Raw genomic sequence first — 24,890 nt, forward strand, 5'->3', positions numbered from 1 at the left:
AAAGAAAAAAGAAAAAAAAAAAGAAAAAAAAGAACCTCTTGCCAGGCTAAGGAAAAAAGACAAATTTCTGTGAAGTGAAATTTCATAGAAATGAAAGAGAAAGGCCGGGCGCGGTGGCTCAAGCCTGTAATCCCAGCACTTTGGGAGGCCGAGGCGGGTGGATCGTGAGGTCAGGAGATTGAGACCATCTTGGCTAACATGGTGAAACCCCATCTCTACTAAAAATACAAAAAAAATTAGCCGGGCATGGTGACAGGTGCCTGCAGTCCCAGCTACTCGGGAGGCTGAGGCAGGAGAATGGCGTGAACCCGGGAGATGGAGCTTGCAGTGAGCCGAGATCACGCCACTGCACTCCAGCCTGGGTGACAGAGCGAGACTCTGTCTCAAAAAAAAAAAAACACACAAAAATTATTTTGTAGAGATGGATGTCATTCTGTCACCCAGGCTGGAGTGCAGTGGCTTGATCATAGCTCACTGTAACTAGGAACTCCTGGGTTCAAGTTGATCCTCCTGCCTCAGCCTCCTGAATAGCTGGGACTACAGGCACATGCCACACCTGGCTAATTTTTTTTTCTTTATTTCTTTTTAATTTTTTGAAGAGAGATAGGCATCTTACTATGTTGCCCAGTCTGGTCTTGAACTCCTGGCGTTTAATCAGTCCTCTTGTCTCAGCGTCCCAAAGCACTGGGATTAGAAGCATGAGCCACTATGCCCAGTCTAAAATCAATAAGAGATAAAAACCTCAGCCGGGCACCATGGCTCACACCTGTAATCCCAGCACTTTGGGAGGCCGAGGCGGGCGGATCATGAGGTCAGGAGATCAAGACCATCCTGGCCAACATGGTGAAACCCCGTCTCTACTAAAAATAGTACAAAAAATTAACCGGGCGTGGTAGTGGGCGCCTGTAGTCCCAGCTACTCGGGAGGCTGAGGTAGGAGAATGGCGTGAACCTGGTAGGCGGAGCTTGCTGTGAGCCCAGATCATGCCACTGCACTCCAGCCTGGGTGACAGAGTAAGACTCTGTCTCAAAAAAGAAAAAAGAAAAAAAAAAAGAAAAAAAAGAACCTCTTGCCAGGCTAAGGAAAAAAGACAAATTTCTGTGAAGTGAAATTTCATAGAAATGAAAGAGAAAGGCCGGGCGCGGTGGCTCAAGCCTGTAATCCCAGCACTTTGGGAGGCCGAGGCGGGCGGATCACAAGGTCAGGAGATCGAGACCACAGTGAAACCCCGTCTCTACTAAAAATACAAAAAATTAGCCGGGCGCGGTGGCGGGTGCCTGTAGTCCCAGCTACTCAGGAGGCTGAGGCAGGAGAATGGCGGGAACCCGGGAGGCGGAGCTTGCAGTGAGCCGAGATCGCGCCACTGCACTCCAGCCTGGGCAACAGCGTGAGACTCCGTCTCAAAAAAAAAAAAAAAAAAAAAAAAAAAAACAAAAGAAATGAAAGAGAAAATCGCTGTTGATCCCATGGGCATTACAAGGATTATAAGGAATATTGTGAACAACTCTCTGCCCACAAATTCAATAACCTAGATGAAATGGACTAATTCCTTGAAAGATACAAACAACCAAAACTCACACAAGAAGAAATAGACAATCTCAATAGCCCTATATGTATTTAAGAAATTGAGTCAATAATTAATAACCTTCCAAAAAATAAAGCACCAGTCTCAGGTGAGTTCACTGGTAAATTCAGTATGTTCCAGAAAATAGGAGTAGAGAGGAACACTTGCTAACTCATACTCTGAGACCAAAAACTTGTAGGTACCAAAACCATGGCCGGACGTGGTGGCTCATGCCTTGAGACCAGCCTGGTCAACATGGTGAAACCACATCTCTACTAGGTACCAAAACCATGGCCGGACGTGGTGGCTCATGCCTTGAGACCAGCCTGGTCAACATGGTGAAACCACATCTCTACTAAAAGTGCAAAAATTAGCTTGGTGTTATGTTAGGCGTCTGTAATCCCAGCTACTCAGGAGGCTAAGGCAGGAGAATGGCGTAAACCCGGGAGGCGGAGCTTGCAGTGAGCTGAGATCCGGCCACTGCACTCCAACCTGGGCGACAGCGAGACTCTGTCTCAAAAAAAAAAAAAAAAAAAGAACATTTTGGCTTTTCCAGTGAGTCTTTAGAAACAACATCAAAAGCATGAAAAAAGAGAAAAAGAAAACGATAGGTTGAATACAAATACAAAATACAAATAAAAAATAAGCCAGGTGTGGTGGCACGTGCCTATAATCTCAGCTACTGGGGAGGCTGAGGCAGGAGAATTGCTTGAACCTGAGAGGCAGAGGTTGCAGTGAGCCAATATTGCGCCATTGCACTCCAGCCTGGGTAAAGAAGCAAGACTCCGTCTCAAAAAAAAAAAAAAAAAAAAAAAGGTGGCACATTTTGGTGTGGCACATTCTGCCATCTTTTATATCTAAAATTTACAGGTGGCTCATGCCTGTAACCTATGGGAGGCTGAAGTGGGAAGATTGCCAGTTTAAGACCAGTCTGGGCAACATAGCGAGACCCTGTCTCTAGAAAAAACTATAAAAGTTAGCTGGGCATTCCTATAGTCGTAGCTACTCGGGAGGCTTAGGTGGGAGGATTGCTTGAGGCTGCAGTGAACAATGATTGTGCCACTACCTTCTAGTCTGGGTGACAGAGTAAGACCCTGTCTCTAAAAACAAACAAACAACCCAACTCTTATAACTCAATAATTAAAAAAACAAACATAAAAACCAATCTGGGCCAGGCGTGGTGGCTCATGCTTGTAATCCCAGTACTTTGGGAAGCCGAGGCAGGTGGATCACCTGAGGTTAGGAGTTTGAGACAAGCCTAGCCAACATGACAAAACCCCGTCTCTACTAAAAAAATACAAAAATTAGCTGGGTGTGGTGGCGCATGCCCGTAATCCCAGCTACTCAGGAGGTTGAGGCAGTAGGATCTCTTGAACCCAGGAGGTGGAGGTTGCAGTGAGCCAAGATCATGCCACTGCACTCCAGTCTGGACAATAGAGTGAGACTCCATTCCCCCAGCCCATCAAAAAATCTAATTTAAAAAAGGATAAAAGACCCAGACACCTCACCAAAGAACATAAACAGATGGCAAACACGCATATTAGAAGATGCTGAACATCATATGTCATTAAGGAACTGCAAATTAAAACAGATACTATTATACACCTATTAGAATGGCTAAAATCCAAAATGCTGACAACAAATTCTGGTGAGGATGTGGAGCAACAGGAACGCTCATTGCTGATGGGAGTACAAAATGGTACACTTTGGAAGACGGTTTGGCAGTTTCTTACTAAACTAAATATACTCTTACCATATGTCCCAGCAGTTGTGCTCCTTGGTATTTATCCAAATAAGTTGAAAATCTATGTCCACAAAAATCTGCACTCAAATATTTATAGCAGCTTTATTCATAATTACTGAAACCTGGAAGCAACAAAGATGTCCTTGAATAGTTGAATGGATAAACAGTGGTATTATCTATACAATAGAATATTATTCATTTAAGTACATTGCTTAAAAAGTAATGTACTATCAAACCATGAAAAGATATGGAGGAACCCTAAATTCATACTGCTAAGTGAAAGAAGCCAATCTGAAAGGCTATTTATTGTATGATTCAAACTCTGTGACATTCTGGAAAAGGCAAAACTATGGAGACAGTGAAAAGATAAGTGATTGCCAGGAGTCGGGGAGAGGGAAGGGAGGGATGAACCAGGTGGAACAAATATTTATGGCAGTGAAACTATTATGTATGATACTGTAACAGTGGGTGTGCCTCATGATACATTAGTGAAAACCCGGTGAATGTATAGCATAGTGAACCCTAATGTAAATTATGAATGTTTGCTAATAATAATTTATCAGTATTATCAATTATAACAAATCTACCACATTAATGCAGGATGTTAACAATAGGGGAAATAATGAGTGAAGAGAGGGTATATGGGAACTCTTCATTTTCTGCTTAATTGTTCAGGAAACCTAAATCTGGTCTTTAAAAGGCTGGGGTCAAGGGAGGGATGGGAAGCCCATTTAGAAGGAGAGACTGTGATTTCCCACAGCTTTTTAAATGTCCTAGGGCTCCCAAGCTAGGTGGCAAAAACCCTAGAAAAGCCTGGGCCTGAATACTTATTCAGGTGCCATTCTCAGTGCTTTACACAAATTAGCTCACTTAAAACCTGAACGATAATCCCATGAGGTGTAGGAACTATTATCCCCATTATAAAGGAAATAGAATATTATAATACATTATCCCCATTGTAGAGGAAGTAGAAGCACAGAGAGATTAAGTAGAGTGCTCAAGATTGCACAGCTGTAAGTGAAGCGAGGATTTAAATCTAGATATTAGGATATACAACTAAATTACCATCTTATTCTCATTCTATAAACTGGTCAGTCTTTTTAGTAAGGAAAATCATCTCAGTTTATTATTTTACATACCCCAAGTCAGTGCAGATGGCTTTGTTCCAACCTGGAGAGGTAAAGGGTCTTTGTAGAGGTAAAGGTCTCTCTTTGTAGGACTTCACACACAGCCTCTCCAGGGATTGTCTTGAGGAATAGTTTCTGAGAACTTCTTGAAGCCCTGTAAACAGGAACCACCTTGTATTTTTTCCCTCTTTTTTTTTTTTTTTTTTTTTTTTTTTTTTTTTTTTGAGACGGAGTCTCGCTCTGTCGCCCAGGCTGGAGTGCAGTGGCCGGATCTCGGCTCACTGCAACCTCTGCCTCCTGCGTTCAAGTGATTCTCCTGCCTCAGCCTCCCGAGTAGCTGGGACTACAGGCGCCCACCACCTTGCCCGGCTAGTTTTTTTGTATTTTTTAGTAGAGACGGAGTTTCACTGTATTAGCCAGGATGGTCTTGATCTCGTGACCTTGTGATCCGCCCATCTCGGCCTCCCAAAGTGCTGGGATTACAGGCTTGAGCCACCGCGCCCGGCCCCCTCTTTTTTTTTTTTTTTTTTTGAGATGGAGTGTGGCTCTGTCACCCAGGCAACCTCCACCTGGTTCCAGTGATTCTTGTGCCTCAGCCTCTTGAGTAGATGGGACTACAGGTGTGTACCACCATACCCAGCTAATTTTTTGTATTTTTAGTAGAGACAGGGTTTTATCATGTTGGCCAGGCTGGTCTTGAACTCCTGACCTCAGGTGATCCACCCACCTTAGCCTCCCAAAGTGCTGGTATTAGAGGCATGAGCTGCTGTGCCAGGCCTGGAACCTACTTGTATTTTTTCCTTGGAGTCCAGAAATTCTAGACTGTTGCTGGAAATAAGAGTGGCAAAATAGGTACTTTTCAACAGTTTCCCCTCTCTTTTGTCTTTATTTTACCAATGTGTCTTTGGTCTGTGCATATTGCCTTGGCAGCCCCTCCCAATGGTCACTGAGTCTTGGAGATCTGGCCAGTCCCTCTTCTTCATCTTCACTGCAGTCACCCCTGTCCCAGCCTCCCTGTCTCTCACCTGGATCCTTGAACAGCAACTAATTGTAGGCTCTCTGTATACCTGAAAGGCTCCAGTCAGGAAACAAAAGTCACGTGTTACTTGAACAGGGAGATGGGCAACCATAGGCACTATAATTCCAGAACATTTTCATTACCCAAAAAGAAACGCCATAACCATTAGTAATCACTTCTCATTTCCTCTTCCCTCCATCCCTTGGCAACCATTTATCTACTTTTTGTCTCTATAGGTTTGTCTATTCCAGACATTTCATATAAATGGACTAATACAATGCCTGTCCTTTTGTGTCTGGCTTTCACTTAGCATAAAGTTTTCAAGGTTCAACCATGTTGTAGCATGTGTCAGTATGGATATGCTGTGTGGATTGCATCGATATAACACATTTTGTTCATCCATTCATCAGTTGATAGACATTTGAGTTGTTTATACTTTTTGGTTATTATGAATAATGCTGTGAGCTTTCACATACAAGTCTTTGTGTAGGCATATTTTAAAATTTCTCTTAGGTATCTACCTAAGAGTGGAATTGCTGGATCATATGGTAACTTGTTTAACATTTTGAGGAACTGCCAGGCAGGTTTCTACAGTGACTGATGACTAATGATGATGGGCATCTGTCGCCCAGGCTGGAATGCAGTGGCGTGATCTCGGCTCACTGCAAGCTCCGCCTCCCGGGTTCATGCCATTCTCCTGCCTCAGCCTCCTGAGTAGCTGGGACTACAGGTGCCCACCACCACGCCTGGCTAATTTTTGTATTTTTAGTAGAGACAGGGTTTCACCATGTTAACCAGGATGGTCTCGATCTCCTGACCTCATGATTTGCCCGCCTCAGCCTCCCAAAGTGCTGGGATTACAGGCGTGAGCCACTGCGCCCGGCCTTTTTTTTTTTTTTTTTTTTTTTAAGACGGAGTCACTCGCCCAGGCTGGAGTGCAGTGGCATGATCTCGGCTCACCACACCCTCCACCTCCTGGGTTCAAGTGATTCTCCTGCCTCAGCCTCCTGAGTAGCTGGGACTACAGGTGCATACCACCATGCCTGGCTAATTTTTGTATTTTTAGTAGAGACAGGATTTTACTATGTTGGCCAGGCTGGTCTCGGACTCCTGACCTCATGATCCACCTGCCTCAGCCTCCCAAAGTGCTGGGATTACAGGTGTGAGCCACTGCGCCCGGCCTTTTTTTTTTTTTTGAGACGGAGTCTCGCTCTGTCGCCCAAGCTGGAGTGCAGTGGCCGGATTTCAGCTCACTGCAAGCTCCGCCTCCCGGGTTCACGCCATTCTCCGGCCTCAGCCTCCCGAGTAGCTGGAACTACAGGCGCCCGCCACCTCGCCCGGCTAGTTTTTTGTATTTCTTAATAGAGACGGGGTTTCACCGTGTTAGCCAGGATGGTCTCGATCTCCTGACCTCGTGATCCGCCCGTCTCGGCCTCCCAAAGTGCTGGGATTACAGGCTTGAGCCACCGCGCCCGGCCTTTTTTTTTTTTTTTTTTTTAAGACGGAGTCACTCGCCCAGGCTGGAGTGCAGTGGCATGATCTCGGCTCACCACACCCTCCACCTCCTGGGTTCAAGTGATTCTCCTGCCTCAGCCTCCTGAGTAGCTGGGACTACAGGTGCATACCACCATGCCTGGCTAATTTTTGTATTTTTAGTAGAGACAGGATTTTACTATGTTGGCCAGGCTGGTCTCGGACTCCTGACCTCATGATCCACCTGCCTCAGCCTCCCAAAGTGCTGGGATTACAGGCGTGAACCACCACGCCTGGCCAATGTTGAGCATCTTTTCATGAGCTTATTAGTCATTTGTATAACTCTTTGGAGATGTGTCTCTTCACATTCTTTGCCTATTTTTAATTAAGTCATTTGTCTTTTTTATTAAGTTGTATATATTCTGGATACTAGACCCTAATTGGAGTATATGATTTACAAATGTTGCATCCCATCCCGTGAGTTGTCTTTTAACTTTATTTTTTATTAAAAAAAAAACATAGAGACAAGGTCTTACGGTGTTGCTCAGGCTCTTCTTGAACTCCTGGCTTCAAGTAATCCTCCCATCCCAGCCTCCCGGTGTGCTGGGATTACTAGTGTGTGCGACTGTGCCTGGCCTCTTTTAATTTTCTTGACAGTATACTTTGGCACAGAAAAGTTTTGAATTTTAATCAAGTCCAACTTACCTTTTTTTAAATTATTTGATTGGTTCTGATTAAAAAAAAATTTTTTTTTTGAGATGGAGTCTCACACTGTCACCCAGGCTAGAGTGCAGTGGCACGATCACTGCAACCTCTACCTCCTAGGTTCAAGCAATTCTCCTCCTTCAGCCCAGGTAATTTTTTTTTTTTTTGTATTTTTAATAGAGATGGGGTTTCACCTTGTTGGCCAGGCTGGTCTTGAACTCCTGACCTCAGGTGATCCACCTGCCTCGGCCTCCCAAAGTGCTGGGATTATAAGCATGACCCACCATACCCAGCCTGTTTCTGATTTTAGTGTCCTATCTAAGAAACTGTGGCATAATCCAAAGTCACTAAGATTTACACTTATGTTTTATTCTAAGAGTTTTATAGTTTTCAGTCTTATATTTAGGTCTTTTAAGCATTTTGAGTTACATTCATATAAAAATGAATATCATATAAAAGTGGATATCTAGTTGTCTCAGCACCATTTATTTAAAAGACTATTTTCTAATTGAAGGGTCTTAGAACCTTTGTGTAAAAAAAAAAAAAAAAAAAAAAAAAATCAGTTAACTGGCTTGATGCAGTGGTTCATGCCTATGATCCCAGTGCTTGGGGAGGCCAAGGTGGGAGGTTCGCCTGAACCCAGGGGTTTAAGCCTGCACTGAGCTATGTCACACTAGTACACTCCAGCCTGGACAACAGAGTGAGACCTGGTGTCTAAAAAAGAAAAAAAAATCAATTAACTATAGATGTATGGGTTTATTTCTGGACTCTGAACTGTACATCTATTGTTATGCCAGTACCACACTGTTTTTATTACTGTAGCTTTTTGGTAGATACTGAGATTGAAAGTGTGTGTCTTTTTTTGTTTGTTTGTTTTTGTTTTTCCGAGACAGTTTCACTCTGTCACCCAGGCTGGAGTGCAATGGTGTGATCTCGGCTCACTGCATCCTCTGCCTCCCAAATTCAGAAGATTCTCCTGCATCAACAGGCACCCACCACCATGCCCAGTTTTTTTTTTTTTTTTTTTTTGAGACCGAGTCTCACTCTGTCACCCAGGCTGGAGTGCAGTGGTGCGATCTCGGCTCACTGCAACCTCTGCCTCAGGGTTCAAGCAATTCTCCTGCCTCAGCCTCCAGAGTAGCTGGGATTACAGACACCTGCCACCAAGCCCGGCTAATTTTTGTATTTTTAGTAGAGATGGGGTTTCACCCTGTTGGTCAGGCTGATCTGGAACTCCTGACCTCAGGTGATCTGTCCAACTCAGCCTCCCGAAGTGCTGGGATTACAGGTGTAAGCCACCGTGCCTGGAATTTCAGTCTTTTACAATTTAGTGATACTTATTTTATAGCCTAACATATGGTCTGTCCTGGAGAATGTTCCATTTGTACTGAGAAGAATGTATATTCTGCTACTATTGGGTGGAATGTTCTATAGATGTCTGTTAGGTCTAATTGGTTTATAATGTTGTTTTCTGTTTTCTTGCTGAACTTCTGTCTCATTCTATCAATTATTGAAAGTGATGTGTTGGTCTCTAACACTTATTGTTGAATTATCTATTTCTCTATTCAGTTGTGTCTGGTTTTGCTTTGTATATTTGGACTCTTGCTAGGTATACTACTGTGTATAATTATATCTTTTTGGTGGATTGATCTTTTCAATGTTATAAAATCTTGGATCTAGTAACAATTTTTGTCTTAAAGTCTTTTTCTGATATTAACATAGACCCCCCCAACCCTAATACTTTTGCTACCAGTTACATGGTGTATCTTTTCCTGCCCTTTTACTTCCAACTTATTATGTCTTTGAGTCTAAAGTGTCTCTTAAATAAAGCACATTTTTGGATTGTGTGTGTACTTGTGTGTGTATGTTTTAAATGCATTCTGTCGATCTATGTTTAATCCATTTACATATAATTATTGATAAGGTTTACATTTGCCATTTTACTATTTGTGCGTTATGTCTTAAATCTCTTTTGTTCCACATTTCTTCCATTACTGCTTCTTTTTGGGTTAGACATTTTATTTTGTACCATTTTATCTGTCATATATTTACTATATTTTTAAAGTTTTTGTGGCTGCCATAGGGATTACCGTTAACATCTTATTCTCAACTATCTCATTCTGATTAATACTAATTCATGCCACTTGTATATAAAAATTTTGCTTCTTATATGGCTGTTCCCCTCCTCCTTTATGCTGTTATTGTTACAAATTCCATCTTTATACATGGTCTACCCATCTTAGTTTATAATTACTGCATTTAAGTTGCCTTTTAATGGGGACAAAAAAATGAGTTACAAACCAAAATCATTTGTATTTACTTATGTAGTTCCATTTACTGGTGCTCTGTATTTATCCATGTGGAGTCAAGTTACTTCTAGTTTCCTTCCATTTCGGCCTGAAGGACATCCTTTAGTATTTTATGTAGGGCAGGTTGGCTAGAGATGAACTCTGTTTTTGTTTATTGGGGAATGTTTTCATGTTGCCTTCATTTTTGAAAGATAGTTTGACCAAATACAGATTTTTTCATAGATAGTCTTTTTCTTTCAACACTTTGAATATGTCAACCCACTGCCTTTTTTCATTTTTAATTTTTGTGGATGCATAGTAGGTGTATATATTTATGGAGTACATGAGATGTTTTGATGCAGACATTGCATTCCTGTAATAATCACATCATGGAAAAGGGGGTATCTAGCTCCTCAAGCATTTATCCTTTGTGACAAACAATCCAATTATACTCTTGGTTATTTTTAAATGTACCCATTGCCTTCTTGTTTTCCCATGGTTTCTGATGAGAAGTCAGTTGTTAATCCTATTGAGACTACTTTGTGTGATGAGTTGCTTTTGTCTTGCCGCTTTCAACATTCTGTCTTTTGAGGGTTTGATTATGATATGTCTAGGTATGGAGCTCTTTGAGTTTAACCTACTTGGAGTTCATTGAGCTTCTTGGATAGGTAGATATTTTCCATCAAATGTGAGACATTTTCAACCATTCTCTCTTCCAATATTCTGCCCCTTTCTTTTTTTTATGTGTATATTGGTACATTTGGTGGTATCCTAAAGGTTTTGGAAGTTTTGCTTATTGTTCTTCATTCTTGTTTCTTTCTTTTCCTCAGAGAGGTTAATTTCAACAGATCTATCTTCAAGTTTGCTGATTCTTTTTCTGTCAAATCTACTGCTAAACCTCTTCAGTGAATTCTGTATTTCAATTATTGTACTTTCCAACTTCAGAATTTGTGCTTTCTTCCCCACTATATTTTCTCTCTTTTTTGTTATTCTGTTTGGACATCATTCTTATTCTTTTTCCTTTATTTCTTTAGACCTGGCTTCCTTTGGCTCTTTGAACGTGTTTAAAATAGCTGATTTAAAATCTGGTAATAAGGTAAAATACCACGTAGCTTGCTGTTCCTACTGGAATTCAATTGTGTGTTTTTTTTTTAGTTGAAGTTTTCTGGGTTGCAAGCTTTTGGCTAATTTCCAGAGTTCTGTGAAAGTTGATTTTGATAGTATGTGGCAGGTTTTTCAATGCTTTTATGAAGGGAGCAAACTTCCAGTGGTTCGTGCTGTACCATTTTACTGGATCTTGATTCAGACAAACTATAGAGAGAGATTGTTGAGACAACTGCCAAAAACTGAACATAGACTGGTTATTAGATTATTTTAAAATTATGTTTTGTTGGATAGGAAAATTGTATTAACGTTATATATATGTGTGTGTGTGTGTGTGTGTGTATATATATATACACATACATATATATATATATATATATATTTTTTTTTTTTTTTTTTGAGATGGAGTCTGGCTCTGTCACCCAGCCTGGAGTGCAGTGGCGCTATCTTGGCTCACTGCAAGCTCTGCCTCCCAGGATCACGTCATTCTTCTGCCTCAGCCTCCCAAGTAGCTGAGACTACAGGCGCCCGCCACCACACCTGGCTAATTTTTTGTATTTTTAGTAGAGATGGGGTGTCACCGTGTTAGCCAGGATGGTCTCGATCTCCTGACCTTGTGATCCACCCACCTTGGCCTCCCAAAGTGCTGGGATTACAGGCATGAGCCACCACCCCTAGCCCATGTATGTATTTTTAAAGCCCTTATCTGTTAGAGACATAGTGGTTTTTAGGGTTTTCTGAAATTTCCTTTCAGATACTCTAGCTCACACATCAGAAGAGCATGTGTAGGAAGAGAGATTAAATAATGGTACAAGTTGATGGTTATTGGAGCTGGATGCTGGATACATGGAGGTTCACTCTACCATTTTATTTTTGTATTTGAAAGTTTTCATGATAAAAAGTTTTTAAAAAGAGAAAGGGTACCTTGGGTCCAAACAAGTCTGTATTGAACTGAGAAAAAATAATTGCATTCCTAACTGGCCTTGAATAGAAAGGAATAAATGTCCTGGGAGATAGATGGCATGTTTGTTGAAAGAATGAAGGGTGAAGAGACAGGATCAATCAGGCGCCCCCAGGACAAAAGGATAACTTACACAGCAAGTAAAGACATGTAGCTATCTTGGGCTGAAAGGCAAGGGAATTAATTGGTTAAGTCCAGGCTCAACTCTGACCCAACTCCCAAGTCCCTGGTCTCAACTCATTTCCCACCACATCCCAGACTGGTGGGAAAGCCTTCCTGGAGCTGGCAAGAGGTGTCCCCACCTGAGACTATTCCATTATGCTTGAACAGCACTATGAACAAGACCCAAAGCCAGAGCTATGCACAGAGGGGCAGGCCTTCAAGGACAGAGGCCTGGGATGAGGTAGGCTTCTGTCCTAAGTTTCTCAACAGCCTCAAGATATCAACTGGGGAAAGGAACTTTCTCTGGTGACCCTATATTTAACCAGTGAAGCTCCAGTAATCTTAAGTGATGTAACAAAATGTGTACATGTAAGTTTTTACACCATACCCTAAATACAAGGACCTCAGAACCCTGAGGAGTATGGGAGATCCACCCAGGAAATACTCCTTGGGCAGGACAGTGCAAGGCCTGGGGCACTGGGTGCTCCCACATTCAAAGCCCAAGGAGGACCTAGCTAGCTTGCTCTGCCACCTGCTCTCTCCAAAGGGGAGAGAGCCACCAGGGAAGACAAATGCCCTGTAGCCTTGGCTAAAAGAGGAAGGCTTGGGAAATAAGGACCAAAGCAAGATAGGCAAGAATCCATCATTCCTTTGCTTTGACTGTCACCCCTGTCCTAAGGAAGAGGAACAGGAAATCAATTTTAAGACACAACTCCTGGACAGGTTTGTGGATACATCTGGGGAATATGAACCTCCTTTGCAGCCAGGTTGGGAGAGAAATAATAAAGGGAAAGAAGTAGGGGTGGGGGTGGAGCCACCAGAGAGAAGAGCAGGCTGAAGTGCTGGATCAGGGGCACTGCTGGGCAGAGCACAAGCTGCAGGACCTAGGAGCATTGCTATTTGGCCTCATTGTGTTGTGACAACCTGGCTGCAAAGGAGGTCACCATCACCACTGCCAGCATACCAGGCACAGCAGGGGCAGCTCCTGGGTGTGAGGCAAATCTGGCATCTCTTGGAAGTAGAATCTTCCGGTCACTTTGGAAAAGGACGGGCCAGAAGATGCCAAACATCTTGATAGAGGTGAGATTTGAATCCAGCACCCCGTGTAGTGCCACCAGAGTCCCTAACTAAAGGTACCCCAGGTCCATATTACAACTACTTGATTAAAGAACAGGTTTATTGGTGACCTGAAGGTGCCAAGGTCTCCTTTGTGACCCTCACTCCCAGGTGGTATCAGCCTGCAAGGCCCTCTATGGGTAGAAAAGCCAATCACACGATTCATGGGCATTCCTGACAAGAGGTCAGATCTCTCTACTCCTAATTTGAAAAATTCCAAATCCTGATTTCAGAGTCAGCAGCAAGGTCAGAGGCTAGAGTCCTGATGGGCATGGGGCTTGGGAGGCTGGCGAGTTGCTCAGCAACGTCTGTGGGGCTGCGCACACGAAGTAGAGGCCAGGAAGGCCACAGGAAAATTGCCCCAAAAGTTTCCAAGAAGGTTTACGCTTGGGCAGGGCATAGAACCTGGCCCTGAGATTGCACTTTGGGTATGATGGGGTCAGTCACCAAGCAGGCCTGGGGAGCAGAGAACCTGCCCACTTGCCCTGGGCATGCCAAGGATCCATGGTCTAGGCTCAGTGGTGCCATCACAGCCTGTCCTATGTCCCAGCTCCTCACTGCTGGGACATCTCCAGGTTCTTGATGGGATACAGGTACCACATCACTACCCCCGAAGGGTTGATGATCACTGTGAAGTTGGTTTCAACTCGGAGGCCACTGATGATGTCACCTGAGTAGACGTCCTGGGCCTGCAGTGGGGAGGGACATCACCAATGCCACCATGAGAATGGCTGCACAGAGACCCCCCCTAGAGGATGTAGAAGCCTTCTTCCTGGACTTTGGCCTGTCTGTGCCGGGCTTCCAGTATGCCCTACAGAAGTGGGAGCCCCGAATCCCCATCACTTCTCCACCAGCAAATCCAACAGATGCCCAAGCACAGGCAGTGGAGAAAGCCCCAGCCCCTGGAAAACTGTGAGGAATGTGCCAGCAAGGGCTGACCCTTGGGAGGGAGGAGTACAGCCCTAGAGGCTAATGGGATTCATATTTATATGCAGTAGTTCTGTTTGCATAGGTTGAAAACACTGGTGCAGAGCACGGCTGTGGCTGCAGCTCTCAGTGCCTGCAACTCCCCATGGGCACCTGCCAGAGGCCCTAAGCCCACGGCTCAGGGGAGGCCATATGTGAACAACCACCCCCCACAATACCCTCCCACGGAAATCTGAAGGCCAGGTGGATGGCTGCAGGCAGCCGGGTGCTCACCTCGTATGTCACAGACCCGGTGAAGTTCAGCTGGCCAAGGGAGGAGTGGTAGTGATAAGGCATATCGGTCCTGCAGCTGAAGAAGACTAAGGCGCTGGCCTTGTTGGACAGAGGCCGCATGTACACTTCGATAAGAGATTTTTCCTGGGCACAGAAGATGGCTACTGGCTGGGGTCCCTTGCTTAGACAGGACCTACCATTGCCTTCCTGGCCCTCCCTGAGTTCTGGGTCCCCCAATTCACAGCTCCATATCACACAGGCTGGGGAGGATGCCACAGGCCTCGAGCACCCCAGCTTATCTAACCCTACCTGCCTGCCTTCCCTGACTCAGCAGATACTCATCAACACCTACTCTGAGCCCGACCCCTATGCGAGCACACTGAGACAAATGCTGCATGAGGCCCTGCCCCAGAAGCTCATAGGACAATGGGAGGGATAAACGCAGAAACGGGGAAGCAACGACAGTACAGCACGTGAGTGCCGGCCCCAAACAGCTGCCAGTGCTGGCCTAGAGGGTTCTGTCCAGTGGGAACAGTGATCTCTGTTCCAGGAGGGTGGAGAGTAGAGCTGGATGTGAACTGCCATCCTCCAGAAGGTTCTCCAGGCCCAGCTCCACCATCAGCCCCTCTGGCAGGGAATTGTTACTTCCTCTGGGCATCACCAGTTCTATGGGTGCCTTCTGTAGTTCTGTAGGTTTCTTTTTACCAGAGTCCAGGATTTGGTAAAGAGCAAAGGCAGCCGGGCACAGTGGCTCACGCTTCCTGTAATCCCATTACTTTGTGAGGCCAAGGCCAGTGGATCACCTGAGGTCGGGAGTTTGAGACTAGCCGGCCAACATGGTGAAACCCTGTCTCTACTGAAAAAAATACAAAAAAAAAAAAAATTAGCCGGGCTTGGTGGTGCACACCTGTAATCCCAGCTACCTGGGAGGCTGAGGCAGGAGAATTGCTTGAACCTGGGAGCCAGAGGTTGCAGTGAGCTGAGATGGCGCCACTGTACTCCAACCTGGGCTACAGAGTGAGACTCCATCTCAAAAAAAAAAAAAAAAGGCCAGGCGCGGTGGCTCAAGCCTGTAATCCCAGGACCTTGGGAGGCCGAGACGGGCGAATCACAAGGTCAGGAGATCGAGACCATCCTGGCTAACCCTGTGAAACCCCGTCTCTACTAAAAAATACAAAAAACTAGCCGGGCGAGGTGGCGGGCGCCTGCAGTCCCAGCTACTCGGGAGGCTGAGGCAGGAGAATGGCGTAAACCTGGGAGGCCGAGCTTGCAGTGAGCTGAGATCCGGCCACTGCACTCCAGCCTGGGTGACAGAGTGAGACTCTGTCTCAAAAAAAAAAAAAAAAATAGCAAAGGCTTTGAGGTGACACTGAAGTCCAGTCTTGTTTGTACCAACTGTGTAGCCTTGCGATATAGTTACTCAGACTCTTGAAGTTTCAGTTTTCTCATTCGTAAAATGGCAAGATACCTACCTTGCTGAGAAAAGGTATCTAAAACTCCCAGCACATAGTAGGTACTCAATAAATAGCAGCCACTAGTAGTCGTTGTATTCCTTGACTGTAACAGTTTCTCCTGGCCGGGTGCAGTGGCTCATGCCTGTAATCCCAGCACTTTGGGAGGCTAACGCAGGTGGATCACCTGAGGCCAGGAGTTGGAGACAAGTCTGACATGGTGTCTCTACTAAAAATACAAAAATTAGCTGGGCGTGGTGGCAGGCGCCTGTAGTACCAGCTACTCAGGAGGCTGAGGCACAAGAATTGCTTGAACCTGGGAGGTGGAGATGGCAGTGAGCCGAAATTGTGCCACTGCACTCCAGCCTGGGTCACAGAGTGAGACCCTGTCTCAAAAACAAACCAGCTCCTCCTGCTGTGGAGGGAAGCCCAAGTTCTCCGCAGGCCATCGCAGGTGTATAGAAGCCCTGTGCCTCACCCTTCCTGTGTGCACTTACATGGCTGATGCCTCTCATCCCCGACTCCCTTCAGCTGTCCTGCTCAGCCCTGGTCTCACCCAGCAAGAGGAGGACAGTTGGAGCAGCTCCTAGCACAGTCCTCAACAATCATAAGCAACCAGATGGGTGAGCCCTGGTTGGGGACTGGGCAACTCCTGTACCTCCCCAGGTGTTGCCCCCAGGGAGGCTGGCAGCCTTTCTCTCAGGAGAGCCCAGTTCCTCAGCCCTCCCCTTCCTTCCCTCCACACCCCAGTACCTTGTGAATCCTGCGTCCCTGGATGCCTAAGGGATCCTGGTTGATTTTGATCATGAGTGGATTCTGCAGAATGTCCATGTTCTGGGCGGAGATGGTACGTAGGTCTGTGGACATCAAGAGGGGGGCTGCCAGCACCGTCCACAGGGCCATCTGGGTCCGGGATTGCTCTAAGCTGAGACCGAAGTTCCCAATGAGCAGCTGGGGACAGAGAAGAGGAGTAGTCAGCTCTGATCTCCTCAAGGAGGTAGACACAGGGACCATCCCCAAACTTGTAGCTGAGGAAGAGCAATTAGGGATTAGGGAAAGATGGCTGCATGTGGAGGAGGCCTGGTTCAGCAAACACCATTCCCCAGCCCTGTGGCCTTGGGGGAGTTAAGTTACTTTCCATCTGAGCATCAGCTTTTATTTTCCATCAAGAACATGGAGTCGGTGGTAGGGAGGTGGGCAGATGGCCAGGTGAGGTGTCACATGCTTGTAATCCTAGCACTTTGGGAGGCTGAGGCAAGTGAATCACTTGAGCCCAGAAGTTAGAGACCATCCTGGCCAGCATAGCAAAACCTCGTCTCTACTGAAAATATAAAAATTACCCAGTCGTGGTGGTGCACACCTGTAATCCCAGCTACTTGTTCAAGCACAAGATTCACTTGAACCAGAAGGCAGAGGTTGCAGTGAGCTGAGATTGCACCACTGCACTCCAGCCTGGGCAACAGAGTGAGACTCTGACTCAAAAAACAAAAGGCCAGGTGTGGTGGCTCACGCCCATAATCCCAGCACTTTGGAAGGCCAAGGAGGGCAGATCACCTGAGGTCAAGAGTTTGAGACCAGCTTGACCAACATGGAGAAACCCCGTCTCTACCAAAAATACAAAATTAGCCAGGCGTGGTGGTGCATGCCTGTAATCCCAGCTACTTGGGAGGCTGAGGCAGGAGAATCACTTGAACCTGGGAGGCGGAGGTTGCGGCGAGAGATCATGCCATTGCACTCCAGCCTGGGCAACAAGAGCACAACTCTGTCTCTAAATAAATAAATAGGCCGGGTGTGGTGGCTCACACCTGTAATCCCAGCACTTTGGGAGGCTGAGGCGGGTGGATCATGAGGTCAGGAGTTCGAGACCAGTCTGGCCAACATGGTGAAACCCCACCTCTACTAAAAACATACACACACAAAAAAAAAATTAGCCGGGCATGGTGGCAGGCGCCTGTAGTCCCAGCTTCTCGGGAGGCTGAGGCAGGACAATCTCTTGAAGCTGGGAGGCGGAGGTTGCAGTGAGCAGAGATCACGCCATTGCACTCCAGCCTGGGCAACAGAGCAAGACTGCATCTCAAAAAATAAAAAACAAAAACCCCGCGGGGATGATGGGGGTGGTAATATGCCCTGGCTACATTGCGGTTTGTTCAGATGATCAAATGGGCTCCTGTTGTCAAAAAGCTTATAAACTAGGTAAAGTCAATAAATGTTCCAGGGTGACAGTGGTAGGAAACAGAACTGGACAAAGTCCCTGCACCTACCACTGGCCACACCCATGTGCCCTAGCCACAGCTGAATGGACCAAGGGGACTCCTGACCCCAGGGCAAGCAGTCCATAGTCAGGACACAAGTTACAGGCTTAGTGACAACAATTTAAGCACTGTGTATGTGTCCACCACTGTGCCAAGCATTTCAGTTATTTTAACGCTCAAAACAACCCTATAAGGTAGCTACTATTCTTATTTTCCAATTGACAAAACTGAGGCACAGAACAAATTAAGTTACTTGCCCAAGGTAAACTGGCAGAGCTAGAGCTGGGACTCCACAGCAGGCCAGTTCTTGCTCCTCCAGGTTGCTCCCTCCTCCTGGCTTAGCACTTGTAATTCTTATAATCATAGAATCAATCAGGTAGTAAATGCTTGTTGACTAACATAATTATAAAGCTATAAATTGCAGCAACAACAAAATGTCACAGGGCAATGACTGAGATAAAACGGAAGGGCTAGAAGCAGGACTGTGAGGGCCAGTCGTGCCTGTGGAGGACGAGGCAGGGCATTGACAAAAGGATCAGAGGCAGACGGGGGAGGGCAGTCCAGGCACTAGGAATAGCAAGGTCATGATCTTCAACCTGCACAGCAATAACATCTTATTCCAGGATCATTACAGACCCAAGTTCTTGAGCTTTCAGAAACAACAGAATTGCCTGGGGAGATGGTTAACAGTGGGCATTCCCAGGTTCTTCCCCTAAACATTCTGATGCAAAATGTGGGGGATGGGGCCGGGCGCGGTGGCTCACGCCTGTAATCCCAGCACTTTGGGAGGCCAAGGTGGGCGGATCATGAGGTCAGGAGATCGAGACCATCCTGGCTAATAGAGTGAAACCCCATCTCTACTAAAAAATACAAAAAATTAGCTGGACATGGTGGTGGGTGTCTAGTCCCAGCTACTCGAGAGGCTGAGGCAGGAGAATGGCGTGAACCTGGGAGGTGGAGCTTGCAGTGAGCCGAAATCCAGCCACTGCACTCCAGCCTGGGAGACAGCGAAACTCTGTCTCAAAACAAAACAACAACAAAAAAAATGTTGGGGGCCGGGCGCGGTGGCTCAAGCCTGTAATCCCAGCACTTTGGGAGGCCGAGGCGGGCGGATCACAAGGTCAGGAGATCGAGACCATAGTGAAACCCCGTCTCTACTAAAAATACAAAAAATTAGCCAGGCGTGGTGGCGGGCGCCTGTAGTCCCAGCTACTCAGGAGGCTGAGGCAGGAGAATGGCGGGAACCCGGGAGGCGGAGCTTGCAGTGAGCCGAGATCGCGCCACTGCACTCCAGCCTGGGCAACAGCGTGAGACTCCGTCTCAAAAAAAAAAAAAAAAATGTTGGGGATGGGGCCCTGGAAACCAGCTTCTAGGTCAAGTCTAAAGCAACTAGTTCAGGGACAAATTTCAGAAGTGCTGACCTAGAACCCGGCAGTGAGCCTCCAGGAAGGAAGAGAGCACAGGGCAGTGGGGAACAGGGTCGTCACAGATGGTGGGCCTAGGGACATCCCCCTCCATCCTGGTACCATGTCGGGGTCATTCCAGTGCCCAGGGCCGGCCACTGGCTGCAGTATGTCCTGATGCTTCACGAACCAATTCAGGATGGAGAGCACGCTCTGCCAGGAGTCCTGGATGTCAGCATAGTTACGCCAGAGGTTGCAGATGTCCGCCAGCAGACTGTAGTTCACCTGGATGTCGAGGGGAAGGCAGAGTCCAGCACCAGAATCACATGCTGCAGCCCAGAGACCCACACAGGAGTTGGGGAGGCTCAGTAGGAGACACAGAGTGGGAAAGGGGGAAGAGAACAGGACCCACCAGCTTGCTTAGGATGAGGAGGGCCTCAGAGGGTGGCCCTGCTCTGGGGCTACTGGGGTTTCCCCTCTGTGCATGCTGGTGCCAGGAGCCTACCCTGCCCTCTCATGCCAGCTTGGGTCAAGCCCAGGGTGTGGGCCCAGGCTGGTGCACCCACAAACAACCCTCCCTGACACCCACCCACCCCCATGTTCTCTCGTGAGAAACCGCTGTCTGCTGTCTTCTCAGCTCCACAGGCCTGAGCCCACCCTTTTTGGTGTCAGACATGCTGAGGGACCCCTCATGAGCCCACAGGCCACTCCGAGGCTCGGCCCCACCTGCCTGACCTCCCCAGCATTCTGGGTCTCCTTGTCTAATGGGCACCTCCTGGGATCCTGGGCGCTGTGTGCCAGCACAGATGGCTCTCCTGCCTCTGATCTCAACTCCTTCAGCCCACTTCACAAGGGCTTCTTCTCTAAGGCCTGCCCCTCCCTCCAACACACACACCTCTCTGGGCTGGCTGAGCCCATCCGCTCTTTTGGGGTACTTACACAGGTCTCTAGACACCTACAAATCACTATATGGGCACCTGTGGTGAGAGCAGCCCTGGCTCTGGAAGGCCCCATCCCTGAAGCCTGGCACTCAGAAGGCAAGGAGGCCTGGGTGTGGGAAGCGCCATCAGGCAGGGCGCAGAATGGCTTACCCTTGGCGGGAGGCCACCTTCGTAGGCTGGCCAGCTACAGGAGAAGGCGATGGGGCGGCCTGTGGCATTCAGGGCAGCAGCCATCTTGGGGTACCCTAGAGAAAGCCCAATCTGTTTCAGTCCTGAGGAGGGGCAGGAGGCAGTCTGGGGCCTTAGCCCAGACCTTTTCCCAACAGATGTGAAGACACAAGCTCCAAAGAGTAGGTGCCTTCCCACATACCCAGAGCCTCAGATGCTTCTGGGGTGGGCTATGCTGCCACCCATATTTAGGGAGCCTGGGAGCCACAATCCCCCTAACCGCTGGGTGGGGGGAATTGGGAAGCTCAGCCAGGAGGGCGCTGGGTGGGTCTCCATGGCCACCCTCCCCATCTGCCTGTGTGCTCCAGCCAACTGTGTAACTCACCTTGGGCCCGCTCCTCGGCAGTTGAGAAGCAGCCATCCAGCTTGAGCATATCTACCTTCCACTCGGCGAAGGTCTGAGCATCCTGGACCACCTTGTCCAGTGTGGTGCCTGGGTAACCCATGCAGGTGAAGTTGCCCATGTCGGCGTAGATGCCCAACTTCAGACCCAGGGAGTGAACCTGTGGGGATTTGAGGACACAGTGGGCTCAAGCAGGACCCTCAGAGAGCCTCCTCAAGGCACATCTGACCCGGTTCCATTAAACCTCCAGTGACTCCCACTGACCAAAGGAGGTGATCCCAGCATGCTGGCCTGGCCTCTGCCCATGATGGCCCACCTCTTCCCCAACACACACTTCCCAGCGGCTGTTTCTTGCCCCTAGGCTTTTGCTCCTGCCATCCTCTCCGCCTCCAATGCCATCTCTCTGGGCTCAGCTCAAGAACTGCCTCCTCCAGGGAACCTTCCTGGAATCCCAGACTGCGTGAGATGCCCTTTCTGGCTCTCACCACAGTGGGCCCAAAGTTGGTGTTCATTTGTCTGTTTCCCCCTGCTAGACTGTGAGATCTCAATCATGTAAATGAGCCCTGAGCAAGGCAGGGTGAAAGAAGTGGTCTAGCCCTGAGGCCAAGGGCAGGGCAGGGGTCAGGCTCACATAATCAGCCAGGAAGGGAATGCCATGAGGGAAGCGCTTGGGATCTGGCATCAGGCGGCCACTGGCATCGCGCCCACCGATCCAGCAGTCATCAATGTTGAGGTATGTGTAGCCCATGTCCCGCCATCCATCCTGTGCCATCCGGTCAGCCATCTCCATGAAGAGCCTTTCACTAGTGAGAGGCGGAGGGATGGGGTAGCTCAGGGACCCAGCCCGGCCCTCACCCACACCCTGCCTCAGCTCTGATTGAATCTGGGCTATAAAAACCATGACCTTGCTGAACCCTAAGCCAGGTATCAGTGTAAATGACCACCAGGGATTGTGCCATAAGCCATAAGCTGGCTTGAAAGGAGTGGCTGGCCCCAGGCCAAAAGGCAGGACTGGGTCAGGGGAAGTACCGGGGCCTGGCCTGACCTTCTAACAGTTATCTCAGGGGCTGGGTTCATGTAAGGTCTCTGCCTCTGACCAGGCTGGGGCCTGAGAGTCCCTACAGAGGCCCCAGGCAGGTCACGGGGCTAGGTGTCAGACAGTCCGAGTGACTTCTGGCTGCAGTCTCTGGGATGAAGAACTCTGACCTTGTCCTCTTTTCTACTGGACCCTCCACTTCCTGCCCCCAACTCTGCAGGGCCCTGGGCAAGGCTCATCAGGTGGGTGTGGACCTTACTCACCTGATGCAGTTCTTTGGGTCCTCATCACAGTTAATGTTGCAGCGGAAGCGTTCCCAGGCCAGCCAGCCCATGGGTGGTGTCTGCAGGAGCCCATTGTCCAGCATCAGCACCTGGGCCACATGCGCCAGCAAGAGCACTAGGGGGCAAGGGAGGAGGGGATGGTGACTGTCAGTTGCCCCCACAGCTCCAGCCCTCATCCCATCCCATCTGTATGCTGCTCAGCCCTACAGAGGCTGCCTGCCTATATATAAGGGAAACTAGACTTCTGGGTTTAGGGTAGAATTGGCTCTTCCTGCAATGGCTGGCTCTTGCAAAGCAGTAAGTGGGAGGATGGTGCCTGGGCCAGGCAGTGGCTTGAGGTCTGGCCGTCACCACAGCAGTGCTTGAATTAGCAAAACTAACACCTGAAGTTATGTCCTTCCCATAACCCCCATCAGCTCCTCCCATCCCATATACAGAACTTAACAGTACATATGCTCCTAGGCCTACCATGGAACTATGTTCTCGTAAACCCAGTGTAAGTTGAAAATATCAAATCAGCCAGGTGCAGTGGCTCACACCTGCATTCCCAACACTCTGGAAGGCCGAGGCGAGTGGATCACTTGAGGTCAGGCCAACAAGGTGAAACCTTGTCTCTACTAAAAATTCAAAAACTTAGGCGTGGTGGCGTGTGCTGTACCCGGGAGGCTGAGGCAAGAGGATCACTTGAACCCCAGAGGCGGAGGCTGCAGTGAGCTGAGATCGTGCCACTGAATGCTAGCCTGGGCTGTGACAGAGCGAGACCCCATCTCAAAATAATAAAGAAAATATTATGTCAAAAATGTACTTAATACACCTAACCTGCCAAACATCATAGCTGAGCCTAGCCTACCTTAAAAATGCCGACAGGCCAGGCACGGTGGCTCACGCCTGTAATTCCAGCACTTTGGGAGGCCAAGGTGGGCGGATCACCGTTAAATCAGGAGTTCAAGACCAGCTTGGGCAACATGGTGAAACCCCATCTCTACTAAAACTACAAAAAAAATACCGGGTTGAGGTGGCGAGTGTCTGTAGTCCCAGCTACTCAGGAGGCTGAGCAGGAGACTTGCTTGAACCTGGGAGGTGGAGGTTGCAGTGAGCCGAGATTGCGCCACGCCACTCCACTCCAGCCTGAGTGACAGAGTGAGACTCCATCTCAAAAAAAAAAAAAAAAAGGTGCGACAACGCACATTAGCCTACAGCTGGGCAAAATCATCTAACACAAAGCCTATTTTATAATAAATTGTTGAATATTTCATGCAATTTACTGAATACTGAAACACAATGGTTGTATAGGTACTGTGGTTTCTACTGAATGTGTGTCGCTTTCACTCCACAGTAAAGTTGAAAAATCCTTAAGTCGGGGCCATTAGCCAGACTCCAGGACTCCTGAGCCCCAGTCCAGGGCTCTTTGCTCCCTACCACAGACCCTCAAGAGGCTTCAGAGAGGCTTAAGAAGTAAGCCAGCCAGGACGGGCACCCAATCAGCTCACCTAAGTGAGCCCTTTCCTCCTCGGGCCTCAGTTTCCTTATCTGTAATATGGAGTTACTGTAGGGACTGTACAGGCGGTTCTCCGTACATGTTGATATCACATCAGATAGGGCCTCTGTACTTGAGGGGGAGGAAGTGAGAAAGGAAGGGCCCCTTTAAAGGAGAAATGATTCCTGTATGGGGAAGCATCTCCTCCCTTCCTGCCCAGCTCTAAGTAAAAGAGAGAGGGAACCTGTCTCCCCACATACCCACATTAGGGAAGAAGCACCAGTCAAAGCCCTCCTTGTAGCACTCTAGCACTCACCCCTACCTCCCAAGCCACCCCAGCCGGTGTAGGTACCTGTCTTCAACAGCATTGCTCTGGACTCAGCTTCCGAGAACCTGACCAGATCTGGTCTGCGTGTATCAGCTGTATGTATTGGGCTCTGGAAGCTAAGAAACGTCAGAAAAGCACTGGGGTCACGGCTGCCTGGCTAGTTCGGCCGCCCTCAACCTTGGACGTGGATCCTACACTCAGTCCCCAAGTCGCCCGCCCAGTCCCCAGCCTCACTTCCCGGAGCTTGAGTTCTTCCTTCAGAAATACTGAACAATGTGTGTTGGATGTCAGACCTTACACCCTCTGCAGTGCTGGGAGTCCTGAGCGCCTACGGGCCGCCTTCGGCCCGGTCAGGGCTCAGAAAAAGGCAGCGACCGCCTTAAGGTCGCCCAGAAAGAGCGGAGGGGCAGGGTTGCGGCCAGGCTCCGGACTCCCAGCCGGGTCCGGGTTCCCGCCCTGGGCCCCCCAAAACCGCAGAGCCCCCTCCCGCCGCACTTATCTTACCGAAGCGCTCAGACCCGCGGCCCCTTCTGACTCGATTCCGGTAACCTGATAAGCCTGAAGCGTTCCAGTGAGGGCGGGGCCTCACGAAGGCAACCCTCCGCGCAACCTATCAGAATCCCCCCTAGCAACGCTGTGCCCCGCCCATACGGGCCCAGCTTCCCAGCCTCCCCTAGCCCTTCCC

General features: G+C 48.1%; 1 protein-coding gene across 5 annotated transcripts; it reads right to left on the bottom strand.

The window, feature by feature from the left end:
• Positions 1-3,314: 3,314 nt before the first annotated feature.
• On the bottom strand, positions 3,315-24,803 carry LOC105464355 (alpha-N-acetylgalactosaminidase). Of its 5 annotated transcripts, none has more exons than XR_011614181.1 (11): positions 24,710-24,803; positions 24,230-24,321; positions 23,891-24,004; positions 22,380-22,515; positions 21,712-21,883; positions 21,063-21,240; positions 20,660-20,754; positions 19,692-19,853; positions 16,667-16,864; positions 4,448-4,589; positions 3,315-3,430 (listed from the first exon to the last, which is right to left on the bottom strand). XR_011614181.1 is itself a non-coding variant. In XM_071080665.1 (11 exons), the coding sequence occupies exons 2-11, from the start codon at positions 24,243-24,245 to the stop codon at positions 13,817-13,819; spliced, it is 1,350 nt and encodes a 449-aa protein (XP_070936766.1). In that variant the 5' UTR covers positions 24,246-24,321; positions 24,710-24,802; the 3' UTR covers positions 13,306-13,816. The 5 variants fall into 5 exon arrangements, 4 of the variants coding, with proteins under 4 accessions (XP_070936768.1, XP_070936766.1, XP_011710478.2 ...); XM_071080665.1 differs by lacking the exons at positions 3,315-3,430; positions 4,448-4,589 and adding exons at positions 13,306-13,951; positions 14,463-14,606 and having other exon boundaries at positions 24,710-24,802; XM_071080667.1 differs by lacking the exon at positions 3,315-3,430 and having other exon boundaries at positions 4,433-4,589.
• Positions 24,804-24,890: the final 87 nt, after the last annotated feature.

This window comes from Macaca nemestrina, chromosome 15, assembly GCF_043159975.1.
Source record: "Macaca nemestrina isolate mMacNem1 chromosome 15, mMacNem.hap1, whole genome shotgun sequence".
NCBI lineage: Eukaryota > Metazoa > Chordata > Mammalia > Primates > Cercopithecidae > Macaca > Macaca nemestrina.